The following is a 20,284-nucleotide window of genomic DNA, read 5'->3' as shown; positions in this document are numbered from 1 at the left end:
TCCGAAGTATTTGTATGGTGGATAGGCTTTCAATAGATAAACAGCCTTTCAAAATAATAGTACTTCCTGGTTGGATTTTCCTCAGGTTCTTGCATGCCATATCAGTTCTGTTATACTCACAGACATTATTTTAACAGTTTTGGAAACTTTAGAGTGCTTTCTATCCAAATCTAATAATTCTATGCATATCCTAGCTTCTCGGCCTAAGTAGCAGGCAGTTTAATTTGGGCACGCTTTTCATCCAAAATTCCGAATGCTGCCCCCTACCCTAGTGAATTAAAAGCCTGTTTCACACAATATCCTGTTGAATTGGCTAGATCATTAAAAAAAAATCCTTTTGGTTTCAGCTGAAATGAAAATGTGACACTGACTCGCCTATGGATTTATTTTTCACCATTGTCTCAATGAAGAGTTTGGCGTTTGACTAGCCATTATGCAGTTAAGCGCAGGCGGTCGACCGATATCCACCGTTGAAGTACGATTAAGCCTGAGCTGGAATTTGAAACCGTTTAGATTTAGAAAACCCTGAGTAGATATAGCTTGCTTCGATGGATACCCCTTTTGGTTGAGAGATCTCATGTGGATCAGCCATGACTAGGGCTGTTGCGGCGACCGTATTACCGCCTCATGAAGGCAGTCAAATTCCACATGACCGTTTAGTCACGGTAATTAGGCTTCTCCAAGCTCTCATGCTGCTGCTGGTCATTAGTAGCCTACCAAACTTGCTATCTTTCCTGGTACTCAGCACTCTATTGTCCCTCTAATCACTCTGACATTGCAAATGTATTTGAAATCTAATCGAGCGCTTCATGAGAGCCCATAAGCTCTTGTTGCTCAACATTTCTATGCAATTGCAGGAGAAAACAGAGTGATGGCCACTAATAAAGAGAGGAGGAGCCCATCAGCTTTCTATAGTCTAGGCCTACTATATTTATTTCTCAGCTTTCCTAATATTAAACACATTGTTTATTTTTACAACAGGAGTATAGCCTACCTGGCTGGCATAAAAATAAACCACGGGGAAAAGCGTCCTCCATTCTCTATTTAAGTGCATAGATGACATGTATTTTTTCCCTCTGCCCCTATTTCGATACAGGTGCATGATAATGGTCCATTCTAAATCAAAACAAATGTCACGTATATATGTATATATATTATTTAGTATATGTAAAGACAAGTTTAAATCAAGAATAGTCTGATATATGATCCACAGACGATGATCCACATCGCACTGAACACTGCCCTATCCCATCTGGACAAGAGGAATAACTATGTAAGAATGCTGTTCATTGACTATAGAATTCAGCATTCAACACCACAGTACCCTCCAAGCTCATCATTAAGTTCGAGGCCCTGGGTCTGAACCCCACTCTGTGCAACTGGGTCCTGGACTCCCTGACGGGCGCGCCCTTTGATTACATTGGTAATCAATGTCTCGTCATTGATTACCAACAATGATGAGACAGACTACAGGGAGGAGGTGAGGGACCTGGGAGTGTGGTGCCAGGAAAGTAACCTCTCACCCAATGTCAACAAAACAAAGGAGCTGATTGTGGACTTCAGGAAACAGCAGAGGGAGCGCCCCCCTATCCACATCGACTGGACTGCAGTAGAGAAGGTGGAAAATCTTCCCCAGCGTACACATCACTGACAAACTGAAATGGTCCACCCACACAGACAGTGTGGTGAATAAGGCGCAACAGTGCCTCTTCAACCTCAGGAGGCTGAAGTAATTTGGTGTGTCTCCTAAAACACTCAAACTTTTACAGATGCACAATTGAGAGCGTCCTGTCAGGTTGTATCACCGCCTGGTACGGCAACTGCACCACCTGCAACTGCAGGGCTCTCCAGAGGGTGGTGCGGTGTGCCCAACGTATCATCAATGGCAACTACCTGCCCTCCAGGACACTTACAGCACCAGATGTCACAGGAAGACCAAAAAGATTATCAAAGACAACAACCACCCGAGCCACTGTCTGTTCACCCCGTTATCATCCAGAAGGCGTGGTCAGTACAGGTGCATCAAAGCTGGGACCGAGAGGCTGAAAAACAGCTTCTATCTCAAGGCCATCAGACTGTTATATAGCCATCACTAGCACATTAGAGGCTGCTTCCCTATATACACTACCGTTCAAAAGTTTGGGGTCACTTAGAAATATCCTTGTTTTAGAAAGAAAAGCTAATTCTGTCCATTAAAATAACATCACATTGATCAGAAATACAGTGTTAGACATTGTTAATGTTGTAAATGACCATTGTAGCTGGAAGCGGCTGGTTTTTAATGGAATATCTACATAGGCATACAGAGGCCCATTATAAGCAACCATCACTCCTGTGTTCCAATGGCACGTTGTGTTAGCTAATCCAAGTTTATAATTTTAAAAGGCTAATTGATCATTAGAAAACCCTTTTGCAATTATGTTAGCACAGCTGAAAACATTTGTTCTGATTAAAGAAGCAATAAAACTAGCCTTCTTTAGACTAGTTGAGTATCTGGAGCATCAGCATTTATGGGTTCGACTACAGACTCAAAATGGCCAGGAACAAATAACTTTCTTCTGAAACTTGTCTGTCTATTCTTGTTCTGAAAAATGAAGGCTAGTCCATGCGAGAAATTGGCAAGAAACTGAAGATCTCATACAACAGTGTGTACTACTCCCTTCACAGAACTGTGCAAACTGACTCTTAACTAGATTAGAAAGTGGAGTGGGAGGCCCCGGTGCACAACTGAGCAAGGACAAGTACATTAGAGTGTCTAGTTTGAGAAACAGATGCCTCACAAGTCCTCAACTGGCAGCTTCATTAAATGTTACCCACAAAACACCAGTCTCAACATCAACAGTGAAGAGCCGACCCCGAGTTGCAAAGAAAAAGTCAAATCTCAGACTGGCCAATAAAAAGACAATATTAAGATGGGCAAAATAACACAGACACTGGACAGAGGAACATTTTTTATGATGCTATTTTTTAAAATTTATTTGGGATCTAGCGCATCCCACAACTGTTTGGAATATTTATTTCTCTCACAGAATATAATAGGTGCATAGTAGATTGACATAGGCTAGTGCTTTTCCTGTTTGTTAAACCTACTCATCTTGTTGGCTGACGAAAAGTGAATGTGGACAGTTCTTCCAATATCTTCAATATTCACCTTGGATGTGTCTGTCTTAACTTGTATTCTGTGAGGAAGACCCGATCACGTGATGGAGAGCTGTGTGAGTGTGTACAGAGTGTGTACCGCCTGCGCAAAAAAATGTAGCAAAGCTCAATCTTCATTAGAGTCTCATCATGCAGCCTTACAATGTATTGTTCGTAGAACAACTCAAGTTATGTTATTAACTCTAAATTAAGCATATAGGAATACCTATTTCTTTGTTAACCGCTCAACACATAATAGCCGTGTGCGCACTCCCTCAAATCATTTGGAGAAAATATTTATATTTTATTCAGCTTTGTTCAATTGTATTCTTCATACTATAAAATAATGGCATGGATTTATAAGCAAACCTTGTCTGCTAAATGAACTAGTGTAGCCCACAGCCATTTGGCATAGCCAGATCAGGGCCTAACATAAGGACAACTCAGCGTATGCTATTCTGTTCTTCTGAAATATGCTTCTTTAGAACTGTCTAAAATAAATTATGGATTTATTGGGAAGGTGTAGGCTATATTACATGGATTTATTAGACTTTTATTAGACTGAGGCTATGTGTGGAAGCCAGGAAATGCAAAATGTGTTTATGTTAATTAGCGGTCAATTACTGTGAGACCGACAGTTATTTGCTTGACAATCACCGGCTGTGACTTCCTGGTTGTTTCTCAGCAGTCTGTTGTCTATTTTTGATAGTGTTATTTTAGAAGCCATGTTCCAAGTTTCTAGCTTGTAGAAGCGGAAGTTTGCCTAAAGTTTGGTCAAACAAAGGGAGGTTGGTGAACAGAACTCTGTTGCCATCTTACTCATACCTCCATTTTTTTTCTTGCCACACAAGTCCATTTTCCATGCATTCTGAGGAATGAAATGATTGAACTTTGATTTGGGGGAAACTCAAACGATCCCTTTAATGGGAATGTGTGTTTGTTATATAATTGTGTCTCCTCTTTCTCCTCTGGTGTCTCAGACTGGACCACACCAAGGCGGCAGTGCTGCCTGAGCTCGTAGAGTTGGCCCGGGACGAGGGGAGCACGGTGCGCCTGGCCGCCTTCGACACCATCATTAACCTGCTGGAAATGTTCGACAGTGGTGAGAAACCTCATACAATGACACGACATCACCTATGTCATGCACCCTCATCGCCTCATATAAAACTCTTACAATCTTATCACCTCAATCATTCTCACCTCTCACACAAAAAAACCTTCTACAATCTCACCACCTCATACAAACGTCATACAAACTCTATGTGATTACCCTGCTCCCTCACACAGCCGGCCCACATGGCTTTTACACTGCTGGTACGGTAACGTCATTCAGCCCACATACTTCTGTCTGCGTGGCAGGCCGTGCTACACCCTCGTACAGCCTACATAGCCATCTCTGTGGCCATGTTGCTCTCACATTCAACTTACACTTCTGTCTTCTTACTATAGCGTGCCTCGCAAGCAGCCCACACTACTCCCGATCTGGCGGCTCTTGTTCGCTGGCAATTTTCTACTCATTGATGTTCCAAGAGAGGACAGACGCCCACACGTTCATATTGTTCCGGAAAAGTCTTTAAGCCAAAGCAGTATTTTGACTGGAAAAGCTTTATAAAAGCATTTACAGAAAATATGGTTATAATGTTCCTATTCAATGGTTTTGATATTCCTATTGATCCAATTTGTTTTACCTAACATCTATCTTAGGGTTGCATATTTTTTGTTCTAGCTCTGCACAAGCACATCTGATTTCACTACTCAACTAATACTCAAACCCTTGATTAGCTGTATATGTTGTGCTTGTGCTCTGCAAAAACAATATGCAACCCTTGGGATTCCCAAGAACCAGAGTCTATTACAGACATGAACCTGGCTCATTAAAACCAATGCACTTCACAACCTTGTCTCTACATTGTCTGTGCGAAAACACTTACTTGTCTGGCTTAGCGACACTCTTCCAAGACACCCCTGCACCCGCAGAGTTTCTTTGATATGCAAATACTATACTCGTTACAGTAGTTGGCAAACTGGCTCCAACTAAGCTGTCAGTCTTCTATCTCTTCACAAGGCTTTTGCACGCGTGTCGGGCCATCAAGGACATGGGCCGTATTCCATTTTGAAAACTTGCTACCTTCCCCTTAATACTAGACGACTCACCATTGCAGATCCAAAATGGACTGATTAGTGTATAATCAATCAGATTCGTTTCCACCTAACCATTCAATTTGCTACGTGGAGTCCCGGACCTATTATGTTCATCTTTCTAGATCCTTTCAGATCTGCCCAGGCAAGTTGACAGGGCAGAGAAAACACTCCATGGCCGCATGATGAGTGATAACGTCATATTGAGTTGAAAATAATTGCTTTGTTTTGGAATGGAATGCGGGCACTGTGTGTACGAGGGCTGACAATTCCGATTGTCCTCGCTCTGCCAGATGCCCGTTGCATTGGGAGGCAGCCCCGTCATGTCAAACTGTCTTTCTCTCTTCTCTCCCCCTCACTTTTTAGACGACAGGACGCGTGTTATCTTTCCGCTGGTGAAGACGTTCTGTGAAAAGTGCTTTAAAGCTGATGAGGCGGTGCTGGCTTCGCTGTCATTTCAGTATGGCAAGCTCTGTCACGGACTCTCAGGTGGGTTTCAGACCTCTTAAGGCCAGGCACCACACCCTAGTAGGGTATCTTTTCTCCATATTCATGTCACAATTAACTTTTACCACTTGAATGGGTCGATGTCATCAATGTGGTTTTATAGACGTGTTCATTACGTTTTATGTACACACTTTTTTTGAATATTTATGAAATGCACATTGTTATATTTGGTAACACTTTTCTTTTCCCTCAACTCCAACCCCATTCGATGCATGGACGCTACGTATGATGTTGCCGACAGAGATGGTCGCCTCGCTTCGCGTTCTTAGGAAACTATGCAGTATTTTTTTAAACAATTTTTATGTATTATTTCTTACATTGTTACCCCAGGAAATCTTAAGTCTTATTACATACAGCCTGGAATAACTATTGGATATAAGAGCAATGTCAACTTACCAACATTACGACCAGAAATATGACTTTCCCAAAGCGGATCCTCTGTTTGGACCACCACCCAGGACAATGGATCGGATCCCAGTAGGCGACCCTAAACAACGGCACCGCAGGAGGGGTAGACTGAGCGGTCTTCTGGTCATGCTCCGTAGACGGGCACGTCGCTCACCGCTCCCGAGTATACTACTCGCCAATGTCCAGTCTCTTGACAACAAGGTAGATGAAATTTGAGCAAAGGTTGCCTTCCAGAGAGACATCAGAGATTGTAACATTCTCTGTTTCACGGAAACATGGCTCACTTAGGGTATGTTATCAGAGTCGGTACAGCCAACCGGTTTCTTCATGCATCGCGCCAACAGAAACAAACATCGCTCTGGTAAGAAGAGGGGCGCGCGTGTATGCCTTATGATTAATGAGTAGTGGTGTGATCATAACAACATACAGAAACTCAAGTCCTTTTGTTCACCTGACCTAGAATTCCTTACAATCAAATGCCGACCGCATTATCTACCAAGAGAATTCTCTTAGATTATAATCACAGCCGTGTATATCCCCCCCAGAGACACCTCGACGGCCCTGAAAGAACTTCAAAGCTAATTTGAAAACGAGGCTCCCTAAATTTGATCAGCATATTGAATGCGCGACCCGGGCTGGCAGCATTCTGGATCATTGCTTCTCTAACTTCCGCACACATACAAAGCCCTCCCTCGCCCTACTTTCGGCAAATCTGACCACGACTCCATTTTGTTGCTCCCAGCCTATAGACAGAAACTAAAACAGGAAACGCCCATTTTCAGGTCTGTTCAATACTGGTCCGACCAATCGGATTCCACACTTCAAGATTCTCTGCGCCCGGCCCGACTCCTGAGGCGGTTGCCAGGTGTGCGGTGTAGCCTCCGACACATTGGTGTGGCTGGCTTCCGGGTTGGATGCGCGCTGTGTTAAGAAGCAGTACGGCTGGCTGGGTTGTGTATCGGAGGACGCATGACTTTCAACCTTCGTCTCTCCCGAGCCCGTACGGGAGTTGTAGCGATGAGACAAGATAGTAGCTACTACAACAATTGGATACCACGAAATTGGGGAGAAAAAGGGGTAAAATAAAAAATAAAAAATAAAGATTTCCGGCTCTCACAGACCTGTATTAACTGCACCTGTTTGAACTCGTTACCTGTATAAAAGACACCTTTCCACACACTCAAACAAACAGACTCCAACCTCCCCACAATGGCCAAGAAGAGAGAACTGTGTAAGGATATCAGGGATAAAATGTAAACCTGCACAAGGCTGGGATGGACTACAGAACAATAGGCAAGCAGCTTAGTGAAAAGGCAACAACGCAATTATTAGAAAATGGAAGAAGTTCAAGATAACAGTCAATCACCCTCGGTCTGGGGCTCCATGCAATATCTCACCTCGTGGGGCATCAATGATCATGAGGAAGGTGAGGGATCAGCCCAGAACTACACGGCAGGACCTGGTCATTGACCTGAAGAGAGCTGGAACCACAGTCTCAAAGAAAACCATTAGTAACACACTACGCCGTCATGCATTAAAATCCTGCAGCGCACGCAAGGTCCCCCTGCTCAAGCCAGCGCATGTCCAGGCCTGTCTGAAGTTTGCCCATGACCATCTGGATGATCCAGAGGAAGAATGGAAGAACTTCATGTGGTCTAATTTTTTGGTCTAAACACCACTCGCCGTGTTTGGAGGAAGAAGAAGGAGTACAACCACAAGAACACCATCCCAACCGTGAAGCATGGAGGTGGAAACATAATTCTTTGAGGATGCTTTTCTGCATAGGGGACAGGACGACTGCACCGTATTGATAGGAGGATGGATGGGGCCATGTATCGCGAGATCTTGGCCAACAACCTCCTTCCCTCAGTAAGAGCATTGAAGATGGGTCGTGGCTGGGTCTTCCAGCATGACAACGACCCGAAACACAGCCAGGGCAAGTAAGGAGTGGCTCCGTAAGAAGCATCTCAAGGCCCTGGGGTGGCCTAGCCAGTGTCCATACCTGAACCCAATAGAACATCTTTGGAGGGAGCTGAAAGTCTGTATTGCCCAACAACAGCCCCGAAACCTGAAGGATCTGGAGAAGGTCTATATGGAGGAGTGGGCCAAAATCCCTGCTGCAGTGTGTGCAAACCTGGTCAAGAACTACAGGAAAACGCATGATCTCTGTAATTGCAAACAAAGGTTCTGTACCAAATATGAAGTTCTGCTTTTCTGATGTATCAAATACTTATGTCATACAATAAAATGCAAATGAATTACTTCAAAATCATACAATGTGATTTTCTGGATTTTTGTTTTAGATTCTGTCTCTCACAGTTGAAGTGTACCTATGATAAAAATTACAGACCTCTACATGCTTTGTAAGTAGGGAAACCTGCAAAATCGGCAGTGTATCAAATACTTGTTCTCCCCACTGTATGTGGCAGGGTCTACAGTCAATCATGGATTACAAAAAGAGTCTTGCTCCCAGACAAATTAAACAACTTCTTTGTTCGCTTTGAGGACAATTCAGCTCCACTGACACAGCCCACTACCAGAACCTGCAGTCTCTCGTTCACTGCGGCCAACGTGAGTAAAACATTTACTCGGCATCCCTAGCCGCATCCTCAGAGCATGAACAGACCAGCTGGCTGGTGTGTTTACGGACATATTCAATCAATCCCTATTCCAGTCTTCTGTTCCCACATGCTTCAAGATGGCCACCATTGTTCCTGTTCCCAAGAAAGCTAAGGTAACTGAGCTAACACTCACTTCTGTCATCATGAAGTGCTTTGAGAGACTAGTTAAGGATCATCTCACCTCCACCATACCCGACACCCCTGACCCACTCCAATTTGCTTACCGCCCCAATAGGTCCAATCGCAATCACACTGCACACTGCCCTAACCCATCTGGACAAGAGGAATACCTATGTAAGAAAGCTGTTCATCGATTACAGCTCAGCATTTAACACCATAGTACTCTCCAAACTCGTCATTAAGCTTGTGACCCAGGGTCTCGACCCCGCCCTGTGCAACTGGGTCCTGAACTTTCTGACGAGCCGCCCCCAGGTGGTGAGGGTAGGAAACAACATCTCCGCCTTGCTGATCCTCAACACTCGGGCCGCACAAGGGTGCGTTCTCAGCCCTCTCCTGTACTCCCTGTTCACCCTTGACTCAGTGGCTATGCACGCCTACAACTCAATCATCAAGTTTGCAGACGACACTACGGTGGTAGGCTTGATTACCAACAACGACGAGACGGCCTACAGAGAGGAGGTGAGGGCCCTCGGAGTGTGGTGTCAAGAAAATAACCTCACACTCATCCTCAACATAACTCGGAGATGATCGTGGACTTCAGGAAATAGCAGAGGGAGCACCCCCCCCTATCCACATCGACGGGACAGTAGTGGAGAAGGTGAAAAGTTGTAAGTTCCTCGGCATAGTTTTAAGTTCCGCAACAGTGCCTCTTCAACTTCAGGAGGCTGAAGAAATTTGGCTTGTCACCGAAAACACTGACACACTTTTACAGGTGCACAATCGAGAGCATCCTGTCAGGCTGTATCAACGCCTGGTACGGCAACTGCTCCGCCCAGAACCATAAGTCTCTCCAGAGGGTAGTGATGTCTGCACAACGCATCACCAGGGGCAAACTACCTGCCCCCCAACACCACCCGATGTCACAGGAAGGCCAAAAAGATCATCAAGGACAACAACCCCCGAGCCACTGCCTGTTCACCCCGCTCTCATCCAGAAGGCGTGGTCAGTACAGGTGCATCAAAGCTGGGAACGAGAGGCTGAAAAAAAGCTTCTCTCAAGGACATCAGACTGTTAAACAGTCATCACTAACATTGAGTGGCTGCTGCCAACATACTGACTCAATCTCTAGCCACTTTAGCAATTCAAAATTGGATGTAACAAGTGTATCACTAGTCACTTTAAACAATGCCACGTTATATAATGTTTACATACCCTACATTACTCATCTCATATGTACAGTTGAAGTTTTGGGAGGCCTTCCACAAGCTTTCCATAATAAGTTGGGTGAATTTTGGCCCATTCCTCTTGACAGAGCTGGTGTAAGTGAGTCAGGTTTGTAGGCCTCCTTGCTCGCACACGCCTTTTCAATTCTGCCATCCATTTTTCTATGTTATTGAGGTCAGGGCTTTGTGATGGCCACTCCAATACCTTGACTTTGTTGTCCTTAAGCCATTTTGCCACAACTTTGGAAGTATGCTTGGGGTCATTGTCCATTTGGAAGACCCATTTATGACCAAGCTTTAACTTCCTGACTGAAATCTTGAACATGATGCTGCCACCCCCGTGCTTCATTGTTGGGATGGTGTTCTTCGGATTGCAAGTAGCCCCCTTTTTCCTCCAAACATAATGATGGTTATTATGGCCAAACAGTTCTATTATTGTTTCATCAGACCAGAGGACATTTCTACAAAAAGTACGATCTTTGTCCCCATGTGCAGTTGCAAGCAGTAGTCTGGCTTTTTTATGGCGGTTTTGGAGCAGTGGCTTCTTTCTTGCTGAGCGGCCTTTCAGGTCATGTCGATATATGACTCGTTTTACTGTGGATATAGATTATTTTGTACCTGTTTCCTCCAGCATCTTCACAAGGTCCTTTGCTGTTGTTCTGGGATTGATTTGCACTTATCGCACCAAAGTACATTCATCTCTAGGAGACAGATCGCATCTCCTTCCTGAACGGTATGACAACTGCATGGTCCCATGGTGTTTATACTTGCGTGCTATTGTTTGTACAGATGAACATGGTACCTTCAGGCGTTTGGAAATTGCTCCCAAGGATGAACCAGACTTGTCTTTGCTGATTTCTTTTGATTTTCCCATGATGTCAAGCATAGAGACACTGAGTTTGAAGGTAGGCCTTGAAATACATCCACAGGTACACCTCCAATTGACTCCAATTATGTCAATTAGCCTATCAGAAACTTCTAAAGCCATGACATCATTCTCTGGAATTTTCCAAGCTGTTTAAAGGCATAGTCAACTTAGTGTATGTAAACTTCTGACCCACTGGAGTTGTGATACAGCAATATAAGTTAAATAATCTGTCTGTAAACAATTGTTGGAAAAAATACTTGTGTCATGCACAAAGTAGATGTCCTAACCAACTTGCCAAAACTTTAGTTTGTTAACAAGAAATTTGTGGAGTGGTTGAAAAACAAGTTTTAATGACTCCAACCTAAGTGTATGTAAATTTCCGACTTCAACTGTATATACTGTACTCTATACCATCTACTGCATCTTGCCTATACCGCACGGCCATCGCTCATCCATATATGTGTATGTACATATTCTTATTCATTCCTTTACAATTGTGTGTATGCGGTAGTTGTTGTGAAATTGTTAGTTTACTTGTTAGATATTACTGCAAACTAGAAGCACAAGAATTTCGCTACACTCGCATTAACATCTGCTAACCATGTGTATGTGACCAATAAAGTTTGATTTGATTTGGAATGGATGTGGGTGGAGCTATGTCTACATAAAAAATAAATAATAATAATCACAAAGCTCTGACCAAGGCCTTGAGGCCGATAAATCTTTTTAAAGAGCGGTGAAACTATCAAGAGCAGTGTGCGGGCTTCTTATTTTTTCCCATGTTATTCAACTGTTACCATGCGCAGAGAAAAAAAGATAGCTCAGATGTTCGAGTGCCTTTTGAATTTTGAACCACTTGAATATAGACATAAATACAATACTTTCAAAAATTAAATACAGTCCTTTTTGTACTAAATTTTGCAAATGGGTAATACAAAAGTATATGGACACCCTTCAAATTAGTGGATTTGGCTATTTCAGCCACACCCGTTGCTGACAGGTGTGTAAAATCAAGCACACAGCCATGCAATCTCTATAGACAAACATTGGCAGTAGAATGGCTTTACTGAAGAGCTCAGTGACTTTCAACCTGGCACCGTCATAGGCCGCAACCTTTCCATCAAGTCCGTTTTACTTGATTAAAAGTAAAGATACCTTAATAGAAAATTACTCAAGTTAAAGTGAAAGTCACCCAGTAAAATACTACTTGAGTAAAAGTATAACGTATTTGGTTTTAAACATTCTTAAGTATCAAAAGTCAAAGTACAAACATAAATAATTTAAAATTCCTTATATTAATCAAACCAGACAGCACAATTGTATTTTTCATTTTTTGTTTATGGATACCTTGGGGCACAGTCCAATACTCAGACATCATTTACAAATGAAGAATTTGTGTTCAGTGAGTCCGCCAGATAAGAGGCAGTAGGAATGACCAGGAATGTTCTCTTAAGTGTGTGAATTGAATCATTTTCCTGTCTTGCTAAGCTTTCAAAATGTAATAAGTCCTATTGGGTGTCATGGAAAATGTATGGAGTAAAAAGTACATTATTTTCTTTCTGAATGTAGTGAAGTAAAAGTAAAAGTTGTCAACAATATAAATAGTAGTGATGCAGCTGTCTAAGGCACTTCATCGCAGTGCTAGAGGCTTCACTACAGACCCGGGTTTGATCCCAGGCTGTGTCGCAGTCGACCGCAACCGGGAGACCCATGACCGGGAGGTCAGGCTACATAAACACACACAGGTCCCTTTGTGTGATTCTGATTCTTGTCTGCTAGAGTTGTTCCTATATGGTCCTAATTCTTCTCTCCTGCAGCGTCTTTCACAGAGGAGCAGCACCTGTGGTTCCTGGAGTTCTATAAGAAGCTGTGTGTACTGGGCCTGCAGCATGAAAACGGACACTCGGACAACCAGGTCTATCCGCTGGAGCTGGAGAGCAAGTACGCCCTGGTGCGACGCAATTGCGCCTACAACTTCCCCGTGAGTGACTGCTGACCAACACACACACACACATATACGCATGCAAACACACACACGAGTTTCCTACCAACCCTCCCTCCCACTCTTGAACAGTCTCTGAAGTCTAGCAGTAGGTTTGAAGGAATCAAGTCTGTAACTGTACCATCTGTCTTTCTGCCTCTGTTTGAAAATGCTTCTGGTCAACTCTTGGTGATTGTTGCCATATTGGTGGCTTAGTTTTTTATAAAAATGTCTTAAGTGGTGCGGCTACATGTTGCAAACACCTTACAAGTTTGAAAAGCTTTATAAAGCATGAACTTTTTGAGTCTATAGAGGGGAATAGTGTGCCTTATAGCCAGTTATTTAACTCACCATACGCTATTGTAGAGCTGAAATAGTCTTGCCAATAGTGTGTGTGTGTTGTGGACTTTGTAAAGAGTGTATAGTAGGGTCGGAAAACAAAACAGTATCGCAATACTCGTTTGTATCGTGGCAAGGAAAGAAAACATGAAGCATAATTAACTTCTTTAGAAAAACAGCCCTAATGTTGGAAACAAACATCATTATGTTGTCATCCAGAGTCAAATGTATTTATTTCCCAAGTTAAAGCACACAACATTTTACAAATAGCAGGTTTTTACAGGACCAAAGAGTTTGGTCCGCTTCGTGTTTTCATTTTTGCCATGAAAAAAATATAGCGAAACTGGTATCGTCACAGCCCTAGTGTACAGTACTGTATACAGTGCATTCGGAAAGTATTCAGAACCCACAACTTTTTCCTCATTTTGTTACGTTACAGCCTTATTCTGAAATGGTTTCAATCTTTTTCCCCCATCAATCTACACACAATACCCCATAATTACGAATCAAAAACAGGTTAACATTTTTGCAAATGTATGAAAAAATAAAAACTGAAATATCACATTTACTTAAGTATTCAGACATTCCAAAGCCACTCCTGCATTGTCTTGGCTGTGTGCTTAGGATCATTGGCCTGTTGGAAGGTGAACCTTCGCCCCAGTCTGAGGTGCTGAGCACTCTGGAGCAGGTTTTCATCAAGGATCTCTAGCCTAGTGGTTAGAGCGTTGGACTAGTAACCGAAAGGTAGCAAGTTCGAATCCCTGAGCTGACATGGTACAAATCTGTCGTTCTGCCCCTGAACAGACAGTTAACCCACTGTTCCTAGGCCGTCATTGAAAATAAGAATTTGTTCTTAACTGACTTGCCTAGTAAAATAAATTTAGAAAAACTTTGCTCCGGTCATCTTTCCCTTGATCCTGACTAGTCTCCCAGTCCTTGCCGCTGAAAAACATCCCCACAGCAGGATCCTGCCACCACCATGCTTCACTGTAGGGATGGTGCCAGGTTTCCTCCAGACATGATGCTTGGCAATCTTGGTTTCCTCAGACCAGAGAATCTTGTTTGTCGTGGTCTGAGAGTCTTTAGGTGCCTTTTGGCAAACTCCAAGCTGCAGGGACTGGGAGACATGTGCCTTTTACTAAGGAGAGGCTTCTGTTTGGCCACTCTACCACTCTACCATAAAGGCCTGATTGGTAGAGTGCTGCAGAGATGGTTGTTTTTCTGGAAGTTTCTCTCACCTCCACAGGAGAACTCTGTAGCTCTGACAGAGTGACCATCAGGTTCTTGGGCACCTCCCTGACCAAGGCCCTTCTCCCCCGATTGCTCAGTTTGGCTGGGCGGTTCCAAACTTCCATTGTAAGAATGATGGAGGCCACTTTGTTCTTAGGGACCTTCAATGGTGCAGAAATGTTTTGGTACCCTTCCCCAGAGCTGTGTCTCGACACAATCCTGTCTCGAAGCTCTACAGGCAATTCCTTCGACCTCATGGCTTGGTTTTTGCTCTGACATGCACTGCCAACTATGCGACCTTATAAAGAAAAAGTGTATGCCTTTCCAAATCATGTCCAATCAATTGAATTTAACACAGGTGGACTCCAATCAAGTTGTAGAAACATCTGAAAGATGTTCAATGGAAACAGGATGCAGTGGAGCTCAATTTCAAATCTCATAGCAAACATTTCTAAAAACCTGTTTCGCTTTGTCATTATGGGGTGTGTAGATTAATGAGGATTTTTTATTTAACCCATTTTACAATAAGGCTGCAACATAACAATATGTGGAAAAAGTCAAGGGGCCTGAATATTTTCCGAATGCACTATACCTGCATGTGTTTTCACGAGTCAGGCACGTGTGTATTTTTAGCACATGGATCCCCCTCCTGACCTGCTGAATATAGTGTGTGTCTGTCATATTCTGTCAGCACGTGGAAGTAAAAATTGTTGTCCCATAGTCATGGGACTTTAGAGTTACACACACACACGCATATCATCATACACTCATACACACACGCACAGCCCATGTAATGGGGTCAGGAGGGTAGAGGAGACGCCTGTAACAATAGGCCTGATGAGAGGCCTTGTCCACAGCTCTTTTGTTCCCACAGGCAGGGAGGTTCTCCTCCCCTGGTCCAGCTAGTTGTCTGTGCATCACAAATAGCACTCTATTGACCAGGGCCTATAGCTCTGGTCAAAAGTAGTGCACTATGTAGGGCATAGGGTGCCAATTGGTATGCAGCCTAGGTGTGCCCGCTTCGCTCAAGCCCTCAATAATGTATCATTTGGGACTAACTGTGGTGGCAATTCAAGGTCGTGGTGATTCGGGCACACTGCAGCAAAACGTTTTGCAACAGAATATGAAAACGAAGGCCTCCCGAGTGGCGCAGCGGTCTAAGGCACTGCATCACTACAGTCTGGGTTTCGATCCCAGGCAGTATCATTACTGGTCGTGACCGGGGGCTCATCGCGCTCTAGCGACTCATTTTGGTGGGCCGGGTGCTTGCAGCCTGAGTTCGGTCGTCAGTTGAACAGTGTTTCCTCCGACACATTAGTTAAGCGAGCGGATGTTAAGAAGCGTGGTTTGGCGGGTCATGTTTTGGAGGACGCATGACTCGACCATCACCTCTCCTCTCCACCTCGTCTGTTGGGGAGTTGCAGCGATGAGACAAGATCGTTATCACGAAACTGGGGAGAAAAAGGGGGTAAAAATGTGTAAATACCTTCCCGTTTCCTTCCGTTTGGTGGCCAATGAACTCGACCCAGCTGTCTGCAGAGTTGAACCTTGCCAACTGTCTCAAAAGAGAAGGCAAGCATCAGGGAAACTGTCACAAAGTTAATTGCATTTGTGTCTGTTCACCATTTTTGTATGGAATTGTTTTAATTCAAAAGAGTGTTGTTCACACACACTATACAAGACTTACTGCTCCTAGTACTTGTAGATAAGAACTTTATATTCAAAATAGAAACTCCAGCCAATTGCATTATTGTGTATGTTCTACAAAGTTTCTACTGAATCTTAGTAAATAAAAGGATGCTTGCATTATGTGGTTATACTAGCCTTGGGGAGTAGAAGATTCCATTTTGATTATGGCAAAAAATGTATCTCAGATTTCCACAAGTGCATAGGGCATAGGGATTCATTGTGTTATCACTACCTGTGACATCACTTTTTCTTCAGGCCATGGTGTTATTCGCTGACCCCAACCACTTCCTGACGGAGCTTTACCCCACCTTCTCCAGTCTGTGTCATGACCCTGAGATCACGGTGCGACGCACAATGGCCGAGGGCTTCCACGAGGTAAGGTGGCTGCTGTTTGGACACTGGCTTATTCTGTTCTGTCAATAAAATACATAAAGAATGTCCATAACTCTGATAGACTGCCAATGTGATTTGTGTCATTACTTAGTTTAACTTAGTGTAAAAAAAACTCCCCTTGTGACAGGGGGAATGGAAGTGTGTGTGTTGTGTGCAACAGAGATGGACAGAGAGTGGCTATTGAATGTACAGTGGGTATCATAAGTGTCCCCCCCCCCTTGGATTTTTTTCAGAATTTCTTGTTACAAAGTGGGATTGAAATAGATTGAATTGTGATTTTTTTTTGTCATTGATCTACACAAAATAATCTAATTACTAACAATTTAATAACTAAAATATAGATGTCAATTAAGTATCCAACCCTTTTCTTTAGGTTTAACAAATCGCACAGTAAGTTACATGGACTCACTCTGTGTGAAATAATAGGGATTGACATTATTTTTGAATGACTAACTCTTCCTCTGCCCCCCCCCCCCCCCCCACCATACTTACACCATCAGTAAGGTCCCTCAGTCAAGTATTGAATTTCAAGCACCGTTTCAACTACAAAGACCAGGTAGCTTATCAAAACCCTAATTAAGAAGTGCAGTGATTAGTAGATTGGGAACCATAACAAATCAGACATTGAATATCTCTTTAAGCATGGTTAAGTTAAGACACAAAGATACAGTTGACCTTCTAAACTGAGCTGCTGGATAGGAAGGAAACTGCTCAGGGTCCCATGGTTGACAGTGCATCTCAGAGCAAAAACTAAGCCATGAGGTTGAAGGAATTGTCCGTTGAGCTCCAAGACAGGATTGTGTCGAGGCACAGATCTGGGGAAGGGTACCAAAAACAATTCTGCACCATTGAAGGTCCCCAAGAACACAGCTGGCCGCCCGGCCAAACTGAACAATCGTGGGGAGAAAGGCCTTGGCCAGGGAGGTGACCAAGAACCGACAGAGCTCTAGAATTATTCTGTGGAGAACCTTCAAGAAAGACAACCGTCTCTGCAACACTCCACCAATCTGGCTACTCTATGGCCACACCTCAGTAAAAGGCAAATGACAGCGCGCTTGGAGTTTGCCAAAAGGCAACTAAAGGACTCTCAGACCTTAAGAAACAAGATTCTCTGGTCTGATGAAACCCAGATTGAACACCTTGACTGAATGCCAAGCGCCACGTCTGGAGGAAACCTGGCACTATCTCTACGGTGAAGCAGTGGTGGCAGCATCATGCTGTGTGGATGTTATTTTAGAGCCAGAGACTGGAAGACTAGTCAGGATCGAGGGAAAGATGAACGGATTAAAGTACAGAGAGATCCTTGATGAAAACAGGCTCCAGAGTGCTCAGGACCTCAGACTGTGACGAAGGTTCCCCTTTCCAACAGGACAACGACCCTAAGTACACAGCCAAGACAACGCAGGAGTGGCTTCGGGACAGGTTTCTGAATGTCCTTGAGTGGCCCAGCCAGAGTCCGGACTTGAGCCCGAACATCTCTGAAGAGACCTGAAAATAGCTGTGAAGTGACGCTACCATCCAACTTGACAGAGCTTGAGAGTATCTACAGAGAATAATGGGAGACACTCCTCCAGTACAGGTATGCAAAGCTTGTAGCGTCATACCCAAGAAGAATCGCAACAAATTACTTAGTAAAGGGTCTGAATACTTAGGTAAATGTAATATTTTAGTTTAATTAAATTAGCAAACCTGTTTTTGCTTTGTCATTATTGGGTATTAAATAAGGCTGTAATGTAACAAAATGTGTAAAATCTCAACGGTCTGAATACTTTCCCGAATGCACCGGAATTACCTAAATGACCGTGAAAAGAATACAAATATATGGGATAAAATATTCTAAAACATGCAACAAAGCACTAAAGTAATAGTGCAAAAAAAAACACAGCACTGCTCAGATCCAGATGCAGACACAGGAGGTGAATAGTACGAGTCTCAGAATTTATTTCAGTAAAGAGGGCAGGCAATCGGATGCCAAGGCAGGCAAAGAGTTATAATCCAAAAAAGAGTCAGGCAGGTATAGGACAGCAGGCAGGTTCAGGGTAAGGACAGGCAGAAAAGGTCAGAACCGGGAAGACTAAAAAAAGCAAAAACTAGAGCTCGGGAAACACAGGAGTACGCTGGTAGGACTTGACGGGACAAGACAAACTAGCAACAAACAAACAGGAGACAAAGGGCTGTGAGACGGGTTTGGAAACAGGAGACAAAGGACTGTGAGATAGGGGTTTAATTCTAGATACATGGAAAGTGGGATGTATTCGGAGGGTGCGGGGCAACAGAAGGCGAACAGTAGAGGGGCTAAGGACCTTAGATGGGGAAAGGGCCGATAGAACAGGGGGGAAAGTTTGTGGTACTCCATCCGGAGGGGCAGATCCCGATTGGAAAGCCATACCTTCTGCCCAAGACAGTAGCGGGGAGCAGGGTTCTGATTGCGGTCCGCCTGTCATCGATACCTGGAGGTGATCTTGAGAAAGGCGGCCTGGGCTCTCTTTCAGGTACGGCGACAGAGACGGACAAACATCTTGGCAGAAGGTATGCTGACCTCTTCCTCCGGGAAAACCAGGGGCTGATATCCCAGGGAACACTCAAAAGGTGAGAGACCAGTAGCAGAACAGGAAAGGGTGTTGCGGGCATAATCCATCCACATAAATTCCTGGCTCCAGGTGTTGGGATTGGGGGAGATGAGGCAACGAAGAGTCGTCTTCAGGTCCTGATTGGCTCGCTCCAACAACGTTTTTGGTGGCCCACCATGGTTCCTGACGTCTCCGCTTTCATTACCGCCTGCACTGTGTGCGCCCAGAACAAGACTCCGCGGCAAGCTCCTGCTGGCCTCCTTCAACCACTCCTTGTTCCTCACCGGAACCTGGTCCCATATATCCTTGGACTGGGTCTCCCTGTATCAGAGGGCAACACCACCATCCTTACGGTGATGGGTAGGTTTTCCAAAGCCTGCCATTTTATCCCCCTTCCTAAATTGCCCTCAGCTAAGGAGACGGTCCAGCTCATGGTGCAGCACGTCTTCCGGATCCATTGACTTCCGGTTGTCATGGTCTCCGATCGCTGTCCTCAGTTCTCATCTCGGTTCTGGAAGGTGTTCTGCATCCTCATTGGGTCGTCGGCCAGCCTGTCTTCTGGTTTTCATCCCCAGTCTAACGGCCAGTTCGTATTATCACGGCTCAGGCTAAGACCCAGATGCAGACACAGGAGATGGATAGTACGAGTCTCTGAGTGTATTTCAGTACAAGGGGCAGGCAATCGGTAGGTCATGACAGGCAAAGAGTCGTTATCCAAATCAGAGTCAGGCAGGTATATCAAATCAAAGTTTATTTGTCACGTGCGCCGAATAGTACAGGTGTGGACCTTACAGTGAAATGCTTACTTACAGGCTCTAACCAATAGTGCGAAAAAAAGGTGCGTGTGTGTGTGTGTGTGTGTGTGTGTGTGTGTGTGTGTGTGTGTGTGTGTGTGTGTGTGTGTGTGTGTGTGTGTGTGTGTGTGTGTAAAGAAATAAAACAGTAAAAAGACATTTGAAAATAAGAGTAGCAAGGCTATATACAGACACCGGTTAGTCAGGCTTATTGAGGTAGTATGTACATGTAGGTATGGTTAAAGTGACTGCATATATGATGAA

At 44.1% G+C, this 20,284-nt stretch overlaps 1 protein-coding gene across 7 annotated transcripts in view; it reads left to right on the top strand.

The window, feature by feature from the left end:
* Nucleotides 1–20,284, top strand: part of ppp4r4 (protein phosphatase 4, regulatory subunit 4) — a 129,065-nt gene that overhangs the window by 77,615 nt on the left and 31,166 nt on the right. For all 7 annotated transcript variants that reach the window (XM_046291811.1, XM_046291813.1, XM_046291816.1 and 4 more), the window contains 4 exons: nucleotides 4,119–4,240; nucleotides 5,644–5,766; nucleotides 12,842–13,005; nucleotides 16,519–16,638. In XM_046291811.1, the coding sequence (XP_046147767.1) occupies nucleotides 4,119–4,240; nucleotides 5,644–5,766; nucleotides 12,842–13,005; nucleotides 16,519–16,638 (529 nt within the window). The remainder of the gene's footprint in view (nucleotides 1–4,118; nucleotides 4,241–5,643; nucleotides 5,767–12,841; nucleotides 13,006–16,518; nucleotides 16,639–20,284) is intronic.

The sequence above is a fragment of the Oncorhynchus gorbuscha genome, linkage group LG12, assembly GCF_021184085.1.
Source record: "Oncorhynchus gorbuscha isolate QuinsamMale2020 ecotype Even-year linkage group LG12, OgorEven_v1.0, whole genome shotgun sequence".
Lineage (NCBI taxonomy): Eukaryota > Metazoa > Chordata > Actinopteri > Salmoniformes > Salmonidae > Oncorhynchus > Oncorhynchus gorbuscha.
This window is presented reverse-complemented; position numbering and strand designations above follow the sequence as displayed.